The 18,793-nt window shown below is 57.8% G+C and overlaps 1 protein-coding gene across 6 annotated transcripts; it reads right to left on the minus strand.

Annotated features, from left to right (window-relative positions):
- Positions 1 to 1,107: 1,107 nt before the first annotated feature.
- Positions 1,108 to 14,535, minus strand: MIER2 (MIER family member 2). Of its 6 annotated transcripts, XM_036848297.1 has the most exons (14): positions 14,387 to 14,535; positions 13,557 to 13,699; positions 10,419 to 10,544; positions 9,864 to 9,987; positions 9,246 to 9,337; positions 8,906 to 8,975; positions 5,335 to 5,486; positions 5,139 to 5,220; positions 4,949 to 5,043; positions 3,473 to 3,592; positions 3,175 to 3,299; positions 2,958 to 3,091; positions 1,715 to 2,153; positions 1,108 to 1,247 (listed from the first exon to the last, which is right to left on the minus strand). In XM_036848297.1, exons 2-14 carry the CDS (start codon positions 13,689 to 13,691, stop codon positions 1,226 to 1,228), a joined length of 1,716 nt encoding a protein of 571 aa, XP_036704192.1. In that variant the 5' UTR covers positions 13,692 to 13,699; positions 14,387 to 14,535; the 3' UTR covers positions 1,108 to 1,225. The 6 variants fall into 6 exon arrangements, with proteins under 6 accessions (XP_036704192.1, XP_036704195.1, XP_036704193.1 ...); XM_036848300.1 differs by lacking the exon at positions 3,473 to 3,592 and having other exon boundaries at positions 3,175 to 3,215; XM_036848298.1 differs by lacking the exon at positions 3,473 to 3,592.
- Between the last annotated feature and the right edge of the window lie 4,258 nt (positions 14,536 to 18,793).

An 18,793-nucleotide genomic window follows, 5' to 3' on the forward strand; every position in this document is an offset into this window, starting at 1 on the left:
CCCACCGGCCTTCGGGCCCCTGCCCCGCACGTGTGAGGCCCCAGCCTCGCCCTCACGTGCGCTCACAGGCAGGCCTGTCCCCGTCAGGGTCCAGCTTGAAAGTCACCTCCACTTGCCCGGCCACCTCCCTCGCACCATCACTGAGACACAGAGCACGCTCCCCCACAACCCCCGTGCCCCCAGGTCCCTGGATGGGGCCCAGCACGGGGTCCACCGAGGGACCAGCACCTCCTTGCGTCCCACCCGCCTGACCCACCACGAGGCACCCACGGGGCTTCAAATCAAGTTTAATAAATAAAACAGCAAGGGGGTCAAGGCAGTTGTCACTTCACAGTGCGGTCCTTGGTGGTCCGAGGGAAGGTCGAGTCCGGCCCTATGGACGGGCTCGAGCCAAAGCCCCCCTTGGTGACACCGGGGCCGGGAGCGCTGCCCTGCCCCTGGAGGACCCCACTCCGATTTGTAAACAGAACTATAAATAAAACGAGGAGGCTGGAGAGGAGAAGGCCCAGGACCCCAAGCCGTCTTGCTGGAAAGCCTCAACAGAAACACGACCTAGGGGGTCAGGGAAACGGGCTGGAGCCGGGCCCCTCAGTGCGGCAGGCGAAAGGCCTCGGTACCAAGGGGCTGTGAGTTCTGCGTCCTCAGACCCACGCCCGAAGCTGACGGGGGCCCCGGGGTGGGGGTGGGGGTAGGGGCATAAAGTGCGGCTTTTCCTGAAGTGGAGAGAGCGGGTGGACGTCAGGGCGGGGCGGGCCGACATCGAGGTATATGGCTCTGTGCCCCACAGGGTTTGGCACCGAGTAGCAGCTGCCCCCTGAGCCCTGGGCGGGGGCAGCCCGCAGTCCGGCCAGGCGCAGGGAGACGGGCGAGCAGAGTGCCGAGGCTGCCGGCGGAGGCTGCTGGTAGGGGCGGCGTGCGGCCCCACCTCCCCACGTCCCTGGCGGGGCCGGGACGCCTTCCTCGCCTCTGCTGGCGGGATGGGCCAGCCCTCAGCGCCCAGCCGCCCGACCGCTCCTGTGGTGGGCGCAGAGGCTGGAGCCAGGCAGCGGTGCTGGTGCGTGTGTGGCGTGGGGAGGGGCCACCGCTCAGCCCGGTCCTTGACGTGCTCTGAGCAGAGGAGCTACCGGAGGCCCGCGAGGAGGGGAGGGTCAGGAAGACTGACAGGCAGGCCTCACGGCGGCCCCCAGTCCAATCTGGGCCACACACGCCCGCCTGTGGCCAGGGATCAACAGGTCATCACGTTACAGCTGCAGGGTGAGAGAGGGAGAGACAGGAGGTCAGTGCAACCCCAGAGCAAGAGGCCCGGTGCGGGCGCGGGCGGGGCGTGGGCGGGACGCGGGCTGGACCGTGGCCCCGCCCCCGCCTCGCCGGCAGACGCCGCCGCCCCCACAGCCCGCACAGCCGCCTGGCCTCCCCCTACCGAGGCAGCACTGTCCTCGGCGGCCGCCTGGGGAGGGCGGGCAGCTCGGCAGGGCCGGGAGGAACCTGGCACTGGCCCCGTTTGTACCTTCTTGGATTTTGAGCCACATGAATGTATTACCTAGCCAGGAAGCTAAATGAGCCAAATAAAAAACAGAATAAAGATAAACCACTAGCCTGCTCCGTGGGGCCACGCCATCCTCGGGCCCTGGGGGCAACCCCTCCCGCTGGCCTCAGCTTGGCCTGAGGCTGGGGTACAGCAGCTGGGGGTGGGGCGGGGAGGGGCCGCACTCACTGTGACAGGGGCTCCGAGTGCAGCCCAGGGGCCGGGCACGCGGGGTGGGCGGCCAGGAAGGGATTCACATCCCCGATGCCGATGAGTCCAAACTCGGCAACCGACAAAGCCACCTGTGCGGGGGCCACGGCCTCCTCGGGCTCTCCGTCCATATCCACGTGGCTGGAGATGAGGGGCAGCTCCTCGGGGAGGGCCCCGGGCAGGGCCAAGTCCACAGCCAGCCTTGAGCTGGCACCGGGCTCTGGAGCAGCCGTGGTGGGGGAGTAGAAGGCCGGCTCAGCCAGGGCTGGGGGCCGCCGAGGCAAGGGCACGGCCGAGGGCGCGTCTACGTCCAGTGGCTGGAACGAACAGGGCCCTGGCTCCGAGGACGGGGGACCGTCGGGGGCCTCCCCGGGCTCGCCGAGACTCCCAGACGTGCTGCTGCCCACACTCAGGGGCTCTGTGGGGGGAGAACACGGCTGTGGCCAGGCCCCGACAACACCCATGCCCAGCTCCACCGGGTCAAGGGCAACCTGGTACGGCCCGCTCGCCCAAAAGCCACGGTCACCTCAGGCTGTGCCCGGTGCAGGGCTCCAACCTGCCGGGTCCAGCAAAGCCAAGGACCCCTCCTCACAAAACGCTCTCACACAAACACGTAAGACACACAGGGATGCAGAAATGCCCTGTCACACCAGAAGAGCGCACTGAGACTAAGGGCCCTGCCTAGGAAGGTCGTGACCCCCATCTTTTAGGGCAGGACAGGACGCAGCACGTTCACAAAGTGAGGGGGACATGGACTCGGGGAGCTTCTGCACACGGCCGTGGGGCCAGGCACGCGGACAACCCTCCGGGCAAACCACAGACCCAACTGGACCCTGGAACCAGGACAAGGGAAGCCCCAGCGTCCAGCAGCCCCACAAAGCAGCATCCTTATCCCCTGAGGTCCCCTTCAGAAACTGCAGTCGCCACCTGGGCTCTGTCCTGCTCCCGCACGGCCCTGGGCCCGGACGCCAAAGGGGGCGCAACACCCCCTGGGCTGCCACCTGGGACTGCAGAGGAGCCCCACTTGGGGCCCAGGCCGCACAAGTTACCCCCATGTGGAGAGCCAAGTCCCAAGGATGACTCGTGTGTGACACCCTGTGAGACCACGTGGGGGTGAAGGGACATTGGCCCCCAAATGCCACTCGCTCCTCCGTGTCCACCAGCCCAGGTCGGGCTGCCAGGGAGAAGTGCCCCCCGAGAAAAGGGGCCACCCCCCACTCACCGGTGCGCATCCGGGCCAGGGCGTCCCGCTCAGGGCCCGGGCCATCGGCAGTGGCGGGCAGAGGCAGGGGCGGCGAGGAGCGGGGGCGGCCAGGGCCATCGGGGTCACCGCTGTCCAGGTCCTGGTCCGCGTCCCTGCAGGGAGAGGAAAGGTGAGGGCAGGGGCTGCCTCGGGCCAGGGCGCCTCCCCCACTGCCCCGCGGGCACCCGGCACGTACGTGGTTCCCGACGGGCCGTACTTCCGGCGGCCCAGCCGCGTCTGCTGGGAGAAGTAGTCGTAGCGCTCAGACTTCTTCCACAGGTAGTAATACTCCACGCACTCGCCCACAGACCGTGTGCGCACCTGCGGGCGGTGCCGGTCAGCTTGGCCCCCAGCCCCTTCCCAGCCTGCTCCCCATCGCCCCGTGCCCTTAGCTCAGCACCCCATCTCGTGGCTCCCGCTCCGTGCCCGGCCTCAGCTCCAGGCCCACCGTCCGCCTCCCTCGCCCCAGACGCCCCGAGGACGGCCGCACCCACGTGTGCTCTGTTCCTCACAGGCCCGGCGGAGGGGGTGGGACAACCCCGGCCCAGAGAGCATGCGGAGCAAGCCCACTTCTCGCTGAGCGTGGGCGTCACTGGTGCTCCAGGGAGAGCCATCTGCACAAGGGCACGCCGGGTGCGTGAGCCAACTTGAGGGCATGTTTACAACGTAGCACGAAAAGCCAAGGCCTGCACCCTGGAAGGCCAGGGTGGCCCCGCGGGCTCGTGTCCAGGGTGAGCGATCGGGGCATCTTCCCATCTCAGAGGATCACCTGCAGCAAGGCCAGGGCTGCGCCCGCAGCTGACAACCCCACCACCGCGGGACCCAACGCCTGTGCCCGGGGAGGGCTGAGACAAGCAGGCGCAGGGGCACCCAAGGACTGCCTGATCTTCTCACCAAAACCCCCTCGTGCAACAAGCCTCCCCGGGGCCAGCTTCACGGCAGACCTGAGACTCCAGTGGGAGAGAGGCCACGAGCCCTAAGCTGGGTGGGGGGCGTCCGGCAGACAGCAGGTCAGGACACAAAGGCAGCAGCCCGGGGGTTCTGGGGCAGAAGCGGCCTCCGCTATGGGACAGGCACGGCGAGAGCTGCGGGCACCGGTCCCAGAGGACCAAGTGCTGCCTGGGCGCGCTGGGCTCGGTCAGGGGGGCACCATCCCTGTCCTACAGCAGCCCCGCGAGGGCCCCTCACCCACTCCAACCTCCCAGGGAAGATGCCCAGACCCCAAGCGTGAGCCGGGTACCGGCCAGGCCCTGCTTCTCCACCTGCCGCATCCCTGTGGGGAGTGGGAATGGCCAGGGCTGCTGGCCCCAGGGGAGCAAGACAAGACAGGGGCGAGGGGCAGGAGTGGGAGCCACTGCGACAGCGCAGAGGGACAGTCAGGTTCCCAGACGAGCCACAGGCGCCTGGCCAGGCAGACCTCTCTGGGGGGAGAGGGCCAGGGCAGTGACAGAGGTCAGCGTGGGAGTCGTTACAAGGGAGCCACAGGCAGGGAGCACCCAAGCAGGGTGTGGGGAGACCAGTGACCCAGGCCTGGTGTTAGGGACACTGGCCTGGGGAGGATGGGGGGGGGAGGAGCGGGGGGGGGGAGACATGGATGTGGAGAAGGGCATGGGGACCCGGCATTAGCAGCCACTTCGGTCATGCCTATTTGGTGCAATGGTGGGAGAGTGTGTGTCCCTGGATGGAGTGAACATGGAGACCCTCAGTGCCCACGACAAGGGGGTGATGGAGGGGATCCAGGCGGGGGTCAGCGCTGGGGGACTGGCAGTGGGCACGAGACCCTTCCCCAGATCGGAACCTTTCCGGGGGATGGGGGAACTAGAGGAAGATGAGCCGGGGAGCCCACCACGAGCCTGGGGGTTCGTTCTGACCCCCCGCTGCGGTGGACAACCACCGTGCCGGCTCCCAAGCCCTCCAGCCCCAGAGCAGCCCCAGCGGGCCGGGGGCGCGGTGGGCGGGCAGGGCCTCACCTTGTTGGCCTGGATCAGGTGGAAGTTCTTGCCGTGCACACGGAAGCCGTGCTCGAAGTTGCGGCGCTCCTCCTCGCTCCAGGCGCACAGCCCGTCTGCGAAGGTTGGAGCGGTGGGGGGGCTTGGTCAGCGTGGTCCACGGCGGGGGGGAGGCGGGGGGGGGGGGGGCCGGGGCTGGGGCTGCGCTCACCTCGGATCACCTTCACGTTGAACCGCAGCCTCCGCAGGGCCTCCTCGGCATTGAAGTTGCATTTCACCAGCTCATACAGTGCCTGGGGGAGGGGAGCCACCATTGCCCAGGACAAGTGGTTCCCCTTGAGTTCGTCACAATCACACAGCCACGCTGGCCCCCGCCCCACGGCTGCTCCACTCCCAGGGCCGCCCACCTGCTCGCTGTCTTTCACTGCCTCTCCCTCCGGGAGCTGAGACTCAGCCACCTCGTGCCACCGCCGCTTCGCCGCCCGGTACAGGAACTCCTCCACCTCCCTCTCAGGAAGGATGTTGGGGTCCCAGAGCAGCTGGTCTTCATTCTCATAGACTGTGCAGGAGGGGGCAAGTTCACGTGCCGGCACGCAGTCTGCACCTCCTCTGACCGCCTCCCCGAAAGCATCACCAGCAGGCCAACTCGGCCCCTCTGGAGGACAAGGGCCCATCGGGGGCCTGGGCCTCCACCTCCGCGTCTCACAGGGCCAGCTCCGGGCACCTGGGTGCTCGAGGTGGCGGGAAGGCAGGAAGGGGTGGGAGGTCAGTGGGCCCTGAGCAGCCAGTTATCAAGGCCAGCGTCCCAGAGGGGACAGCAACTAGCCCAGGCTGGAAGGGGGACCTCTGAGCGTGGCCCGTGAGGAGGGGCTGCAGGACGAGCTCAGGGAGGCGAAAGGCAGAGGCCCAAGGGAGCAGCGAGAAGAGCCCAGACTCGATCAAGCACAGTGGGGAGACCTGGGTGCCAGCGGCCTCGCTCGGGCAAGAGCGCCCACGGCTGCCTCAGTCCCCATAACCGCCGCCTCAGCATCACACGAGCCACGTGAGAGCAGACCTCCCGGGAGGGGAGGGAGGGGAGGAGAGGGCAGTAGAGGTCCTGCCCTGGCGGGGGAGGGGGGCAGATGCATTAAGGAAGGATAAGAAAGGGACTCTGGCTGCAGTCTGCTTTGGGGGGTGGGGGGCGGGGGGAAGGACATGGCGGGGAAGAGGCAGAAGGGAGAGTTCAGGGCCAGGCCCGGGGAGACCCCAGTGTCAGCATCTCTCGATTACCCAGGGAAGAACCACAGGGGCCAAAAACTAAACAACACACACAAGCCAAACACCCAGTGCAGTGGCTGAAGAGTGGAACCAGCTCCATGCTGGGCTCGCTCTTGCAGGGGAACCAGCGACTCTGGGGCTGGCGCCCCTGTAGACCTGCGGCCACCTCTCTCCATCTGCAAAGTCAACCCCGAGTCCCAGCCCCTCTCTAGAGAAAAAGCGACACCTGCCACCATCGCTGTGTGTCTACCTATGGCGTGAAGGTGAGAGGAAAACCACGTGACAACACGTAACTCCATAAACAGCTGGACATCAGAGCTAGCAGACAGGACTTCAGTATAACTATGATTAATGACTTAGGGAAAAGGACAAAATGAATGGAAAGCTGGAGAATTTCAGCAGAGAACTGAAATCAATTCAAAAGAATCACACGGACATTCTAGGGCTGGAAAATGCAGTGCGTGAATTATGAACCCACTGTGCAGCTTCAACAGCCGCAGAAGACATGATTAGTGAAATTGGAAAGAATTTCATTCAAAAAAATCAAACTGAAGCTTGAAGAGAACATAGTGTGGGACATGTGTAAGATGGTCAAGCAACCTAAGACATGTATAACTGAGTCACGGAGGAAGAGGACAAAGCATAGGACCAATTTTGAAGAGATAATGGCCAAGCAGTGGTTAAGAACCCACCTGCCAATGCAGGGGACACTGGTTCGAGCCCTGGTCTGGGAAGATCCCACATGCCACGGAGCAACTAAGGCCGTGCGCCACAACTACTGAGCCTGCGCTCTAGAGCCCATGGGCCACAACTACTGAGCCCGCATGCCACAACTACTGAAGCCCGCGCACCTAGAGCCCATGCTCCACAACAAGAGAAGCCACCACAATGAGAAGCCTGTGCACCGCAACGAAGAGTAGCCCCCACTCACCGCGACTAGAGAGAGCCCGCACACAGCAATGAAGACCCAACACAGCCAAAAATAAATAAATAAATAAATAAATAAATAAATAAATAAATAAATTTAATTTAAGAAAAAAAGGAGTCAGTGCAGTAATGCAAGAAAAAGAAATAAAACATAAAAAGATCACAAAGAAAGAAGTTATCATACACAAATGATATGATTGTATATGTCTAAAAGTGCAAAAGAATCTACAAGGTAATAAAATTAGTAAGTGAATTTAGCCAAGTCACTGTGTACAAGATTACTTAAAATAATAAACTGCATTTCTGCATTTCACAAGACTGCTACACTGAAAACTCTAAAACTGCTGAAAATAAAGAAGACCTAAGCAGAGAAGTAAGCTATGTTCGTGAACTGGAAGTGTCAGTATCGTTAATGTATCAATCTCCCCAAATTAATAAAGAGCCAATGCAACCATAATCAAAATCCTAGCAGGCATTTTTGAGACAAATGACAAGCTAATTTGAAAACTTATATGGACATACAAATAAAAGTTACAAAGTTGGAGGGCTTGCACCATCTCAGACTAACTTCAAAGCTGCAATAATTAAGAGAGTGGTAAGGACCCAGGGTTAGACAAGAGGACAACAGAAGAGAAGCCCCAAAAGGCAGATATACATTACGGACACGATTTCTGATAAAGGCAACACTGCAATTCAGTGGGGAAAGAATGGACTTTTCCATATGCAGGGCTGGAGTGGGGGGGTCAGCCCTGACCCATACCTCCAACCATACATTAAAATTAAATTAGATCATAGATGCCAACATAAAAGGGGAAATAAAAGAGCGTATCTTCAAGACCTGCAGACTCCCTAGACAGCATACAAACACATTGTGGTTAAAATAAAGATAAGCTGGATTTCACTGGAACCAGACACCACAGACTGGGAGAAAACATCTGCAGTGCACACAGCCAACCAAGGACGTGCATCCACACAGAAAGGACCCCCCCAAGTCACAGGAGAAAGGCAACCCAATTTAAAAGGGGAAAGGCCTCAGCAGGCACCTCGCAAGAGATACCAAGCAGCCAGTAATTGCAAATTAAAGCCACAACAGGGCACAACTCCACACCCGTCAACAAGGCAGGCCACACCAAGCCCTAATGAGGACATAGAGCAACTGGAACTCCCACACTGCTGGCGGGGGCCCCGCTCGGTGCCTACTGATGACGCCCCAGGGACAAGTGTGTGTGTCCACGAAGACAACCACACGGCAAACCACTGTGAACACTGACCAGCAGGAGGATGAGCCAACGCGGCGCGTGCACACGAGGGAACCCAACACCGTAGCGTACGCGACGCACACTCATGCCAGTGGGATCGAGAGACAGACAGACAACAAGTCCAGGGTGGTGAGCGCCCTGAAGAACGGGGCCAGGCGGAACGCAGAAAGACACACGTCTCTGAGGGCATGTGGGACGAGCCCTGGACGAGGTGAGGGACTGACGCGTGGGTGACGTGGGAAGAGCCCACACACCCAGGAGAACAAGCGCAGCAGCCCTGGGGGTGGGGACGGGGAGGGGGGGGCAGGGTGGCCCACAGGGCCCAGGACCAGCCAGCGGGGAGGGACGGCCCCTTCCCAGAGTGTCCTGCAGGCTCAGCTGCCCCGGGGAGGTGGCCACCGGACCTGGGCCAGGACCCTCAGGCTCCCTCCGAGGACCTGGGAACTGGCTCTGGCTGGACCCGCAAGTCTCTCCTGGAGGAGTGGGGTTGGCGTTTCTCCTGCTCCCTGTCCCCCCACCTCCCAGGCCCACTTACTCTTCTCACCCTGGCGGTTCGAGTGCAGCTTGCTGAGGTCGGCTTGGAACTGAGGCCCAACCATGATCTCCTGCAAAGGCAAAGGCCCAGGAGAGTCAGGGCAGACGGAGGCCCAGGCGCGCGGTGCTGATGGGGGCTGCAGGCGGCCGCCCAGAGCCAGGCCGCCTGGCCCGAGGTGTGGGGGGGAGGCAGAGGCCAGCTGTGCGTGTGACTGTGTCCAGTGCAGCCGTTCCTGGGGCGGGGGCGGGGGGGCCTCGGGGCTACGGCACTCACTCGCAGTCGAGTCCCAGCCCAGCAGAGGCCGCGCTGAGGGCGCCACCGCAGGGTCAGGGCCGCGCACCTTCTTACACTTGTTGGCGGGAAGCGGGTCCTCCTCGGTGTCTGATGAGCTGGAGGAGCCAGGCTCCTTGTCTGCATCAGGCAGGAAGCGGGCTTTGGGAAAAGAGGAGCAGGTGAGGCACCTCCTCGGCCCCGCGCGGCCCCCCAGCCAGCAGACCCCGGGGCCTCCACCCCACTCTCCATCCACCTGACCCCCACGTGTGCCTCTCCTGAGAAGCGGCTGGGTCCAGGCCCTGGCCAGGTGATGGGGTGTGATGGGCACAGAAGCGGGGACTCAGGAGGCCGCCCTCTGCTGCAGTCGTAAACCAGGGGCCCAGACCCCCAGCACCTCACGCTGCTGCTGCTCAGGCCACAGAGACGCACAAGGAGTGAGGGGTGCGTGGTCCGAGGACGCTGGATCTAACAGACTTTCAGCCACAGGAACCAACAGGTTCCCTCCTCACATAAACCAAGGTCACCAGCCTCAGCTCACTGGCAGGGCAGGGCAGGGGAGACGGGTCCCTACAGGGGCTCAAACAAGAGCAGGGCACCCCCAGGGGTCCCGATGTCTGTGCCCCCAGCGGCCCAGGGCCCCTGCTTGCCCCGCCAGCCCAGGGGTAGGAGCGGGTGAGACACCTACGTCCACTCTGATTAGGGAAAAGGTCAGAGGCCTCATGGGAGGTCACAGATGGGGTGAGGTCATCGGCTGAGGACTGTGTTTCTTCCTCTTCTTCCCCTGAAAGCAAATCCTTCGCTATTTGTTCCTTTTAACAAGAAAGTAGAGAACGTTTTTGCAGTTTGTTTTAACAATCTCAAATAACCCTAACCCGAACAGCAGTAATGGTGCCAACGCGGTCGAGCCTCCCTCTAGGCACGCAGGGATCCCACGGGGCTGCTCTCCCTGCTCCGCGGACGAAGCACTGGCACGAGGGTGGGCCAGCCAGGGGCACCGAGTCGGGGAGGGACACGGCCTCCACCCGAGGCTGAGGACAGTCAGAGCCCCTCCCTCCTGGCCAGGCCACGACCTGCTCGGGACCCGGAGCGTCTCTCCCTCCCAGAGCCGTCCCTGCGGCCACCCTGACCCTGGGTGTGTGGCCACAGCCAGCAGCACTAGCTACACCCGCACTGCCAGGCTATAAGCCGCGCTTCTGCCTGTCCAGGGCCTTCCTGCCCACCCCCAAAACCGCCCCCTCACCTTGTCCAGGGTCATGTCCGGGAGGTTGGCTGCGGCGTCGCTGCCCTCGCTCTGGCGCTCCGAGATGGGGTCCGAGGCCTCGTAGCCATAGAGGGCCAGCAGCTCGTCAAGGGGCATGTCGCTGCTCTGGGGGGCAGGGCTCTGTCGGCAGGGCTGCTCTGGGGCTCTGCTCCCCCACCCCCTGAGCCCGTCAGCCCCACGACTAGTCACAGGGACTCACCCCAGCCAAACCGCAGGCCCAGCCCCTCGTCTAAGGGCCCCTCACAGCCCCAGGAGGGCACTGATGAGATGCCTGAGCCCAGAGGCAGCCGCTGTCTGCCCAACGCCCCTGGCCGCGAAGGGCGGAGCCGGGCGGGCTCCCGTCCACCTCCAGCTCCCCGCCCAGGCCAGTGCAAGCTCCACTCAAGCACCGCAAGGACACCCAGTGTCTGGAAATCAACTGTCACCACACGGGACACCAATAAACCAGAAGGGGAAAAACATGGCCCTTTAATAAACGTAAGAAAGGCATCTGGTCAAACCAACATCACTCCTGATTTTTTAAAACCCTCAGTATGCTAAGTAAAGAGATGGACGCCTCATCAATGTAACAGAGAGGCGGCTGACCCTCGCCGCACCAACAACGAACAAGAGGACGCTCGAGGGCCCCACGGCCTAACACTGCTGACACCTGGAGCCACCGCGATATGACAAGAGACAGAAATAAGACCCTTAATTACCGGGAAGGAAGAGACGAAAACTACCACTACCTTCCACTCTGGTACTGCTTTCCAATCCTGTTTCTGCAAACCTCGCCTGCTCGAGGCCAGTGCCGCTGGCCATGCCGCGTCCTGACCCCTGAGGGTCACAGTCGGCTTCCAGACTCCTGGACACGCCCTCTCGTTCTCTCGCTGTCAAGTCCTGCCTGGGGGGCTTCGGATCGCCGCGGAAGACCTCCCCGCCGACCCCCAGCCCTTCCTCTCGGGTTTCCCTGACCAGGCTCTCTTTTATTCTCACAGCACCCCCGGTGGGGATCACTCACTGTGCCTCTCCCAGTTTCTAACTGTGCACCTGTGGGTGGGGTGGGAGCTGACACAGTGGCTCCCCGGGAAGCGACCTGAGGGAGCAGCACGGGGGCGGCTGGGGCAGCCTTTGAGGTCAGGGCAGGGGCACCAAAGTGCGCGAGCGTCAACGCGTGCTCACTAAGGGCTTCAAGAGATGCCTGTCTCACTAAAGAATACCCTGCAATTCCTGTGTGACACTACGGATTTTATGAAAGCTCACCCTGAGCGGATGTCGTTTTGATCTTCTGTGGGAGGAAAGGGGAGGTAATGGAGACAGCACCCTGGAACTCAGGGCTGGCGGACAACTCCCGCCTCCCGCCTCCCGCCAGGCACTGGGCAGACGAGGGAGACCACTGACTGCGCTTCTTGACGGAGTAAAACTCAGCGTAAAAGCTTTCAAGCACAAAATTCCAATTTTGGAAAACTTGGATCTGACAGCATGAACTTCATAAACCACAATGCCTGCTGGTAAGGGAATATAAAAGGCAGGTGTTTCTGATTTCGCTTTGGATATTAAGTTCTTTCTTTTACTTAATCAGTTTACAAAAATTGTATCTGAAGAAATTTTTTTTTTTTTTTTTGCCCGTGCCGTATGCCTTGGGGGATCTCAGTTCCCTGATCAGGGATTGAACTGGGGTCACATCAGTGAAGGCGCAGAGTCCTAACCACTGGACCTCCAGAGAACTCCCCTGAAGAAAGCTTAGCTGAGGTAATTTAGCTAATGAATAGCTGGTTTTTTGGTTTTTTTTTTTTGGTTACTTTTGAGAAGTTCTGAATTCAAGCTGAACTCCTTAAAATTGATTTTTCTTTTTTGAACAGAAGACATGTTTTGGTTATAAGACCAAATGGGCACCAAGTGATACACAGCACCAAGCTAAATAAATGCCCTATGATAACTCCTTAAAACAACACTCAAGTCCCAGGACATAAAAGACATCTGGTGAGATCAGTGTTGACATTTAATGGACTGAATGTTTGTGTGTCCCCCCGCCCCAAATTGATATGATGAAGCCCCAATGTGACTGTGTTTGGAGATGGGGCCTTTATGGAAATAAATGAAGTTAAATGAGGCCACAAGGATGGAGCCCTGATGCAACAGGATCAGTGTCCTCATAAGAAGAGACACCAGAGAGCTAGCTCTCCCCGAGAGGACATGGCGAGAAGCAGTGTCTGCAGCCGGGAAGCAGGCCCCCACCAGACACAGCCCTGCCAGGCCCTGGTCTGGGACTTCTGGCCTCCAAAACTGCTCGAAAATAAATCTCTACTGTTTAAGCAGCACAGTCTGTGGTATTAACAAACGTGTGCCTTCTAGATTTCATACGGCGAACTCCGTGGACATGTGGAAGACTCATACGTCACGGAACCAATATTCACCAAACATCTCATCCACGCAGAAGGTGACAAGATCACACACGGGTCAAGATCACTCCAAGGTCAAGACCAGTGGATCTTAACACCAAGGACAGAAACTTTACTGGATCTGGTTATAGAATTCACTTCACAAAACTACCACTTGCTGCATTTTGGAGCAGCATCAAAGAATATCCACAATTATCTGAAAAGATTGTTAAATACTCCTCCCTTTTCCAAGAACAGATCTATATAAGGCTAGATTTACACTTTAACCAAAAGAACAAATCACAACAGACTAACGTCTGCCTTAAAAAACAGCGTTCACAGAGATTTACAAAAATGTCAAACTAGTCCACTCTTCTCCCTAATTTTTTTGTCTGGAAAATAGTTATTTTTCATTTTCCTAAAAATGTGTTCTTTCTACTAACAATGGGTTTGTCATATCACCAATATAAACAAAGCTCCTTGAGACCCTCAATAATTTTTAAGAGCACAAAAGGGGGTTCTGGTGCCAAAAAGTTTGAGAACAGTGAGTTCAATGTCCAGCCACCCGGTCGTCTGGAGCCCAGCGCCCCATGAAGGCGGGACTGGCCTGGTCCATCCCTTGACCTCAGTGCCCAGCATGGTCTGGCCTGTGCAGACAGAGGGCCGGTGGCACAGGTCACCATGGAGTCCAAGGAGCTCGGAGACTAAGCGGACGGAGCAGCTGCGAGGCCCCCTGGACGCCCCGCCCACCGGGTACCTGGGAGACGAAGTCCTTCTCTAGCTCCTCCTCCGGCTTCTCCGGGCCCCGCGCGGCCCCCTCATGCTCCTCCCGGACGCCGTAGTTCCGAGACAGGATCTCCGCCAGGTGGAACTGATGGTCCGCGGACCCCATGGACACCACTGTGGGGAGACAGCGGCCCGTGTGAGCTCCTTGCCACCGTCCCAACCATCGAGCTTCCGCAGAGGACCACAGGGCGGAGGAAGCCTCGGGGGCCCAGCTGCCACCACAGGGGTGCATGCACGCGCGTGTGTCCACGCGGGCCGGGGTTGGCACGCAGCAGCCCAACCGATGCTCAGCGCTCCTCTGGCCTCGGCCCAGCAGCTGGGGGACGTGACCAGATCTCGGGTTTTCCCAAAAGAACCAGGATATGTTCACTGCTCTCTCTCTCCATGACTGGTCTTCAATGAGTTGATTTTTAGAAGAAACAAACAAAAAAGGAAATAGCTAGGTCTCACTCAACCCCAGCCAGGGAGCAGTGAGGGCCCAGGCTGGACCTGCACGTGGGTCCCGAGTGCAGCAGGAGGGGGCAGAGCCACAGGGAGCGGACAGGAGGGGCAGGCGGCCAGCTCAGGGGAAGCGCAGGGCCCCGGGGAGGGAGAGTGCCTGCCCAGCACCGCCCCCTCCTGCAGCCCCCGCCCCCAGCCTGGGCCCGGGCCGGCCAGGAAGGTCTGGAAAACGGAGGCACTCTGTCTGGAGAACGGGAGACAGCCCTGGCCACCCCGCCCGCACGCCCCATCCCGGGGCTCCAGGGGCCGGTGTGCCGTCTCTCACACCTGCCAAGGCCCGGGCCCCGGGGAGGAAGGTACCTGCTGTGGTCTGCAAGCCGGGCTCCCCGGGGCACAGGCTGTGAGAGAGGCAAGAGGCCAGGCCAGGGCTCCGCCTCTCTAGCGAGGAGGCCTGCGGAGGAGACGAGCAGGGTTAGGGCCGGCGGCCAGACAGGGCAGGCGAGGGTCAGAGCCAGCCCCGGGGGCATGGGGCACCAGGTAACAGGAGGCCTCCGAGGGCTGGGGGTGGGGCAAGGCGGGCCAGGTGTGCAGCCGCGCTGGAGTCCAAGCGTCCCTGCGGAGACAGGCAGGGAGGGCCTAGGGCCAGCGGCGGGAACGGCACCCACGGGCACCGTAAGGAGCCTGGGACGGCCGGCCACCAGGAGTGCTGACCACAGCCCAGGACACGGGGCCCAGGTGACCCAGGCCCACACACAGCCCTGGTGCCACACCCCGCAGCCAGGTGCTGACACCACAGCCACTGCACAAGGGACCAGCCTCCGAAACTTTGTCTTAAAAAGGCAAACAGCCGCTATGGAGAAATCTGGCAATTCCTCCAAAAGTAAACAGTTACCAAATGACCCAGCAATTATTTCTACTCCTAGGTACACACCAAAAAGAACCAAAAACATATGTCCATAAAAGGTGTACACACGTGTTCACAGAGGCATGACTTACCGCAGCCAAAAGGTGTAAACACCCAAATGCCCATCAACAGGTGAATGAATAAACAAGATGTGTCCATCCTTATGATAAAATATTACTTCTCTCTGAAAACGAGAGAAGCACTGACACTCGCTACCACGTGGACAGACCTTGAGAACACGATGCTCAGTGAGAGAAGCCAGACACAGAAGGACACACAGTGTGTGATTCCACTGATAGGAAACATCCAGAACAGGCAAATCCACAGACAGACAGTGGGTTCCTGGTTGTCAGGGGCTGGGGAGGGGGTAGGGTAACTGCTGATGTGGTCAGGTGTTTTTCTGGGATGATGGAATGTTCCAGATAAAAGTGAAGGTCTCAAAACTTTGTGAACATACTAAAAATCACTGAATTAAACACTTTAGATGGGTATATTTTAAAGCACGTAAGTTATACCTCAAATTTTTTTTTTTTTTTTTTTAAGATGGGGGAGAAACTGGAGGGAAGAATTTTTGCTATGCCAACTGGTAGTTTTTTTGTTTTGTTTTGTTTTTTTTAATAAAGTAGGCTATTTAATTTTATTTATTTATTTTTGGCTGTGCTGGGTCTTCGGTTCGTGCGAGGGCTTTCTCTAGTTGCGGCAAGTGGGGGCCACTCTTCGTCGCGGTGCGGGGACCGCTCTTCATCGTGGTGCGCGGGCCTTTTACTATCGCGGCCCCTCCCGTTGCGGGGCACAGGCTCCAGACGCGCAGGCTCAGTAATTGTGGCTCACGGGCCCAGTTGCTCCGCGGCATGTGGGATCTTCCCAGACCAGGGCTCGAACCCGTGTCCCCTGCATTAGCAGGCAGATTCTCAACCACTGCGCCACCAGGGAAGCCCCTCAAATTTTTTTAAAGTGCAAATGACAGCATCATAACAGCTACCACTGGGACTTCCCTGGTGGTCCAGTAGCTGAGACTCCATGCTCCCAACACAGGGGTCCTGGGTTCAATCCCTGGTCAGGGAACTAGATCCCACACACCGCAACTAAGAGTTCACATGCCACAACTAAAGATCCCGCATGCCGCAACAAAGACCCAGGGCAGCCAAATAAATAAGTAAATAAACTTTTTTTTTTAATTGTCTTAAAAAAAACCTACCATTATCACGATGTTCAAAAATTTATTAAGAACAAGAAAACTAGACCAATATCTCTTACAAACAGAAACACAAAACTCAACAAAACCCAAGCAAACTGAGTTCAACGACATACAGAGAACACTGCACACCAATGAGGAGAGGCTCAGTGCAGGGACGCAGCACAGGTGTGACACCCAACACAACCAGCACAGCGACAGACTAAACACAAAATCCACACCAAAATCATCTCAGCAGATGCAGAGACAGCACTTAACAGAGTCCAACACCCTTTCATGATGAAAACACTCGACACATGAAGGCTGCAAGGGAACTTCCTGAAAAGGGCGTCCATCCAAACCCCAGCTACTGCCAACCCTGAGGCGAATGGCTAGCGCCTCCCCCAAAACCAGGGCACCGTCTCTTCACAACGTCGTCCTGGAGGAGGCACCAGTCGGGGCAGGAAAGTAAAATAAAAGGAATCCAAATTGGAAAGGCAAGTCATGACCTGGGCCACAGAGGATACGAAAGAATCCACTAAAGAAACCAGAACTAATAAATGAGTTCAGCAAGGCTGCAAGACACAAGATAACCTACAAAAATCAACTTTACTCCTATATACTAGCAATGAACAATCCAAAAAGAAAATAAGGAAAACAATTCCATTTCCAATAGCACCAAAAAGAATAAAATACTTAGGAATAAATATAGCAAAAGAAATTCAAAACTAATACTCTGAAAAGTACAAAACACATTGAAAGAAACTAAAGAGCTACATAAATGGAAAGACATACTATATTCATAGCTCAAAAGAGTATTGCTAAGATGTCAATACTCCCCAATTCATCTACAGATTCAACAAAATGCCTATCAGAATCCCACCAGGCTTCTACGTAGAAACTGACAGACTCCAAAAATCATATGAAAACTCAGGGGACCCCAAACAGCTAGAACAATCTTGAAAAGGAAGAACACGTCCCAATCTCAAAAGTACTCCAAAGCTACAGTAATCAAAACAGTGTGGTGGTGACATAAAGCTAGATATTTCGATCAAATTAATAGAACTGAGAATTCAAAAACAAACCCATATATTTACAGTCAAGCAAATTTTTAAAGGGGTGACAGAAAAATTCAATGCAGAAGGAACAGTCTTTTCAACAAACAGTGCTAGGACAATTGGATATCCAAACGCAAAAGAGTAACATTCAACTCCTATCCCACACCACACACAAAAACTCACTCAAACTGGATCAAAGACCTCAAATATAAGAGCTAACACTATAAAACTCTTAGAAGAAATCATAGCGATAAATCTTTCTTACCAGGCAATGGTTTCTTAGATAAGACACAAAAAGCATAATCCGCAAAACAAAAAAATAGATAAACTGGACTTCATCAAAATTAAAAATTTTTGTGCCTCAAAGGACACCATCAGGGCTTCCCTGGTGGCGCAGTGGTTGAGAATCTGCCTGCTAATGCAGGGGACACGGGTTCGAGCCCTGGTCTGGGAAGATCCCACATGCCGCGGAGCAACTAGGCCCGTGAGCCACAACTACTGAGCCTGCGCGTCTGGAGCCTGTGCTCTGCAACAAGAGAGGCCGCGATAGTGAGAGGCCCGCGCACCGCGATGAAGAGTGGCCCCCGCTTGCCACAACTAGAGAAAGCCTTCGCACAGAAACGAAGACCCAACACAGCCAAAATAAATTAATTAATTCATCAATTAAAAAAAAAAAAAAAAAAAAAAAAGGACACCATCAAAAAAGTGCAAAGACAACTCACAGACCGGTAAAAGATATTTGCAAATCATACAGTCCCTTTCTAAAGAGACTAACAGGCAAAGTCTCTGAATAGATATTTCTTCAAAGAGATATACAAATGGCCAATCGGCAGGTGGAAGCAAAGCTCAGCATTAGGGACAGCAAGTCAGCACATGTCAGACACCACTTCTGTGACCAGGAGGACACATGATATCAAGTGTGGGGGGAATGCGGGCACTTGGGGGGGGTGTGGGGGACATGCAATGGGACAGCACAGGGAACACACCTGGGTGTCACCGGATGCCCCCCAACACGCCACCCTGGCACAGGTGACCATCAGTGAAGGCAGGTGAGAAAGCAGACCCGGCCCCGAGGCAGAGCACACACAGTCTACTGACCAGCCCCGCTCCCCTCCGCCCGCAAGGCACGGCCCCCAGAGGTCAAGGCCTTCCCTCTGCACTGACCGCCCTGCTGTTCACACGCTCCTGAGCCCTGACCACCCCTTTGGGGACTCCTCGCCAGGTTCTTCCTCATGATGCACACCACCTGGTTAACAAGCTGCTTGTTTCTCTCTTGCAAAGCTGCCCTTGTCAGCCTGAGCCATGGGGCCCCAGCCAGGGACCCAGGGGGGCAGAGGGAAAAGTTAAGCCTCTCCTCCCTGAAACACCCAAGACAGACAAAAACATTCATCCACGCTGAGACCTGTTCACGAGTGTTCTCAGCAGCACGATTCACAACAGCCAAAGGAGGAAAGAACCCAAATGGCCATCAGATGGAATATTACTCAGCCAGGAAAAGGGGAGAAGCACTGACACTCGCTACAACGTGGACAACCTTGAGAACATGATGCTCACTGAGAGAAGCCAGACACAGAAGGACACACAGGGTGTGATTCCATTGACGGGAAACGTCCAGAACAGCCAAATCCACT

This window comes from Balaenoptera musculus, chromosome 3 (assembly GCF_009873245.2).
Source record: "Balaenoptera musculus isolate JJ_BM4_2016_0621 chromosome 3, mBalMus1.pri.v3, whole genome shotgun sequence".
Taxonomy (NCBI): Eukaryota; Metazoa; Chordata; class Mammalia; order Artiodactyla; family Balaenopteridae; genus Balaenoptera; species Balaenoptera musculus.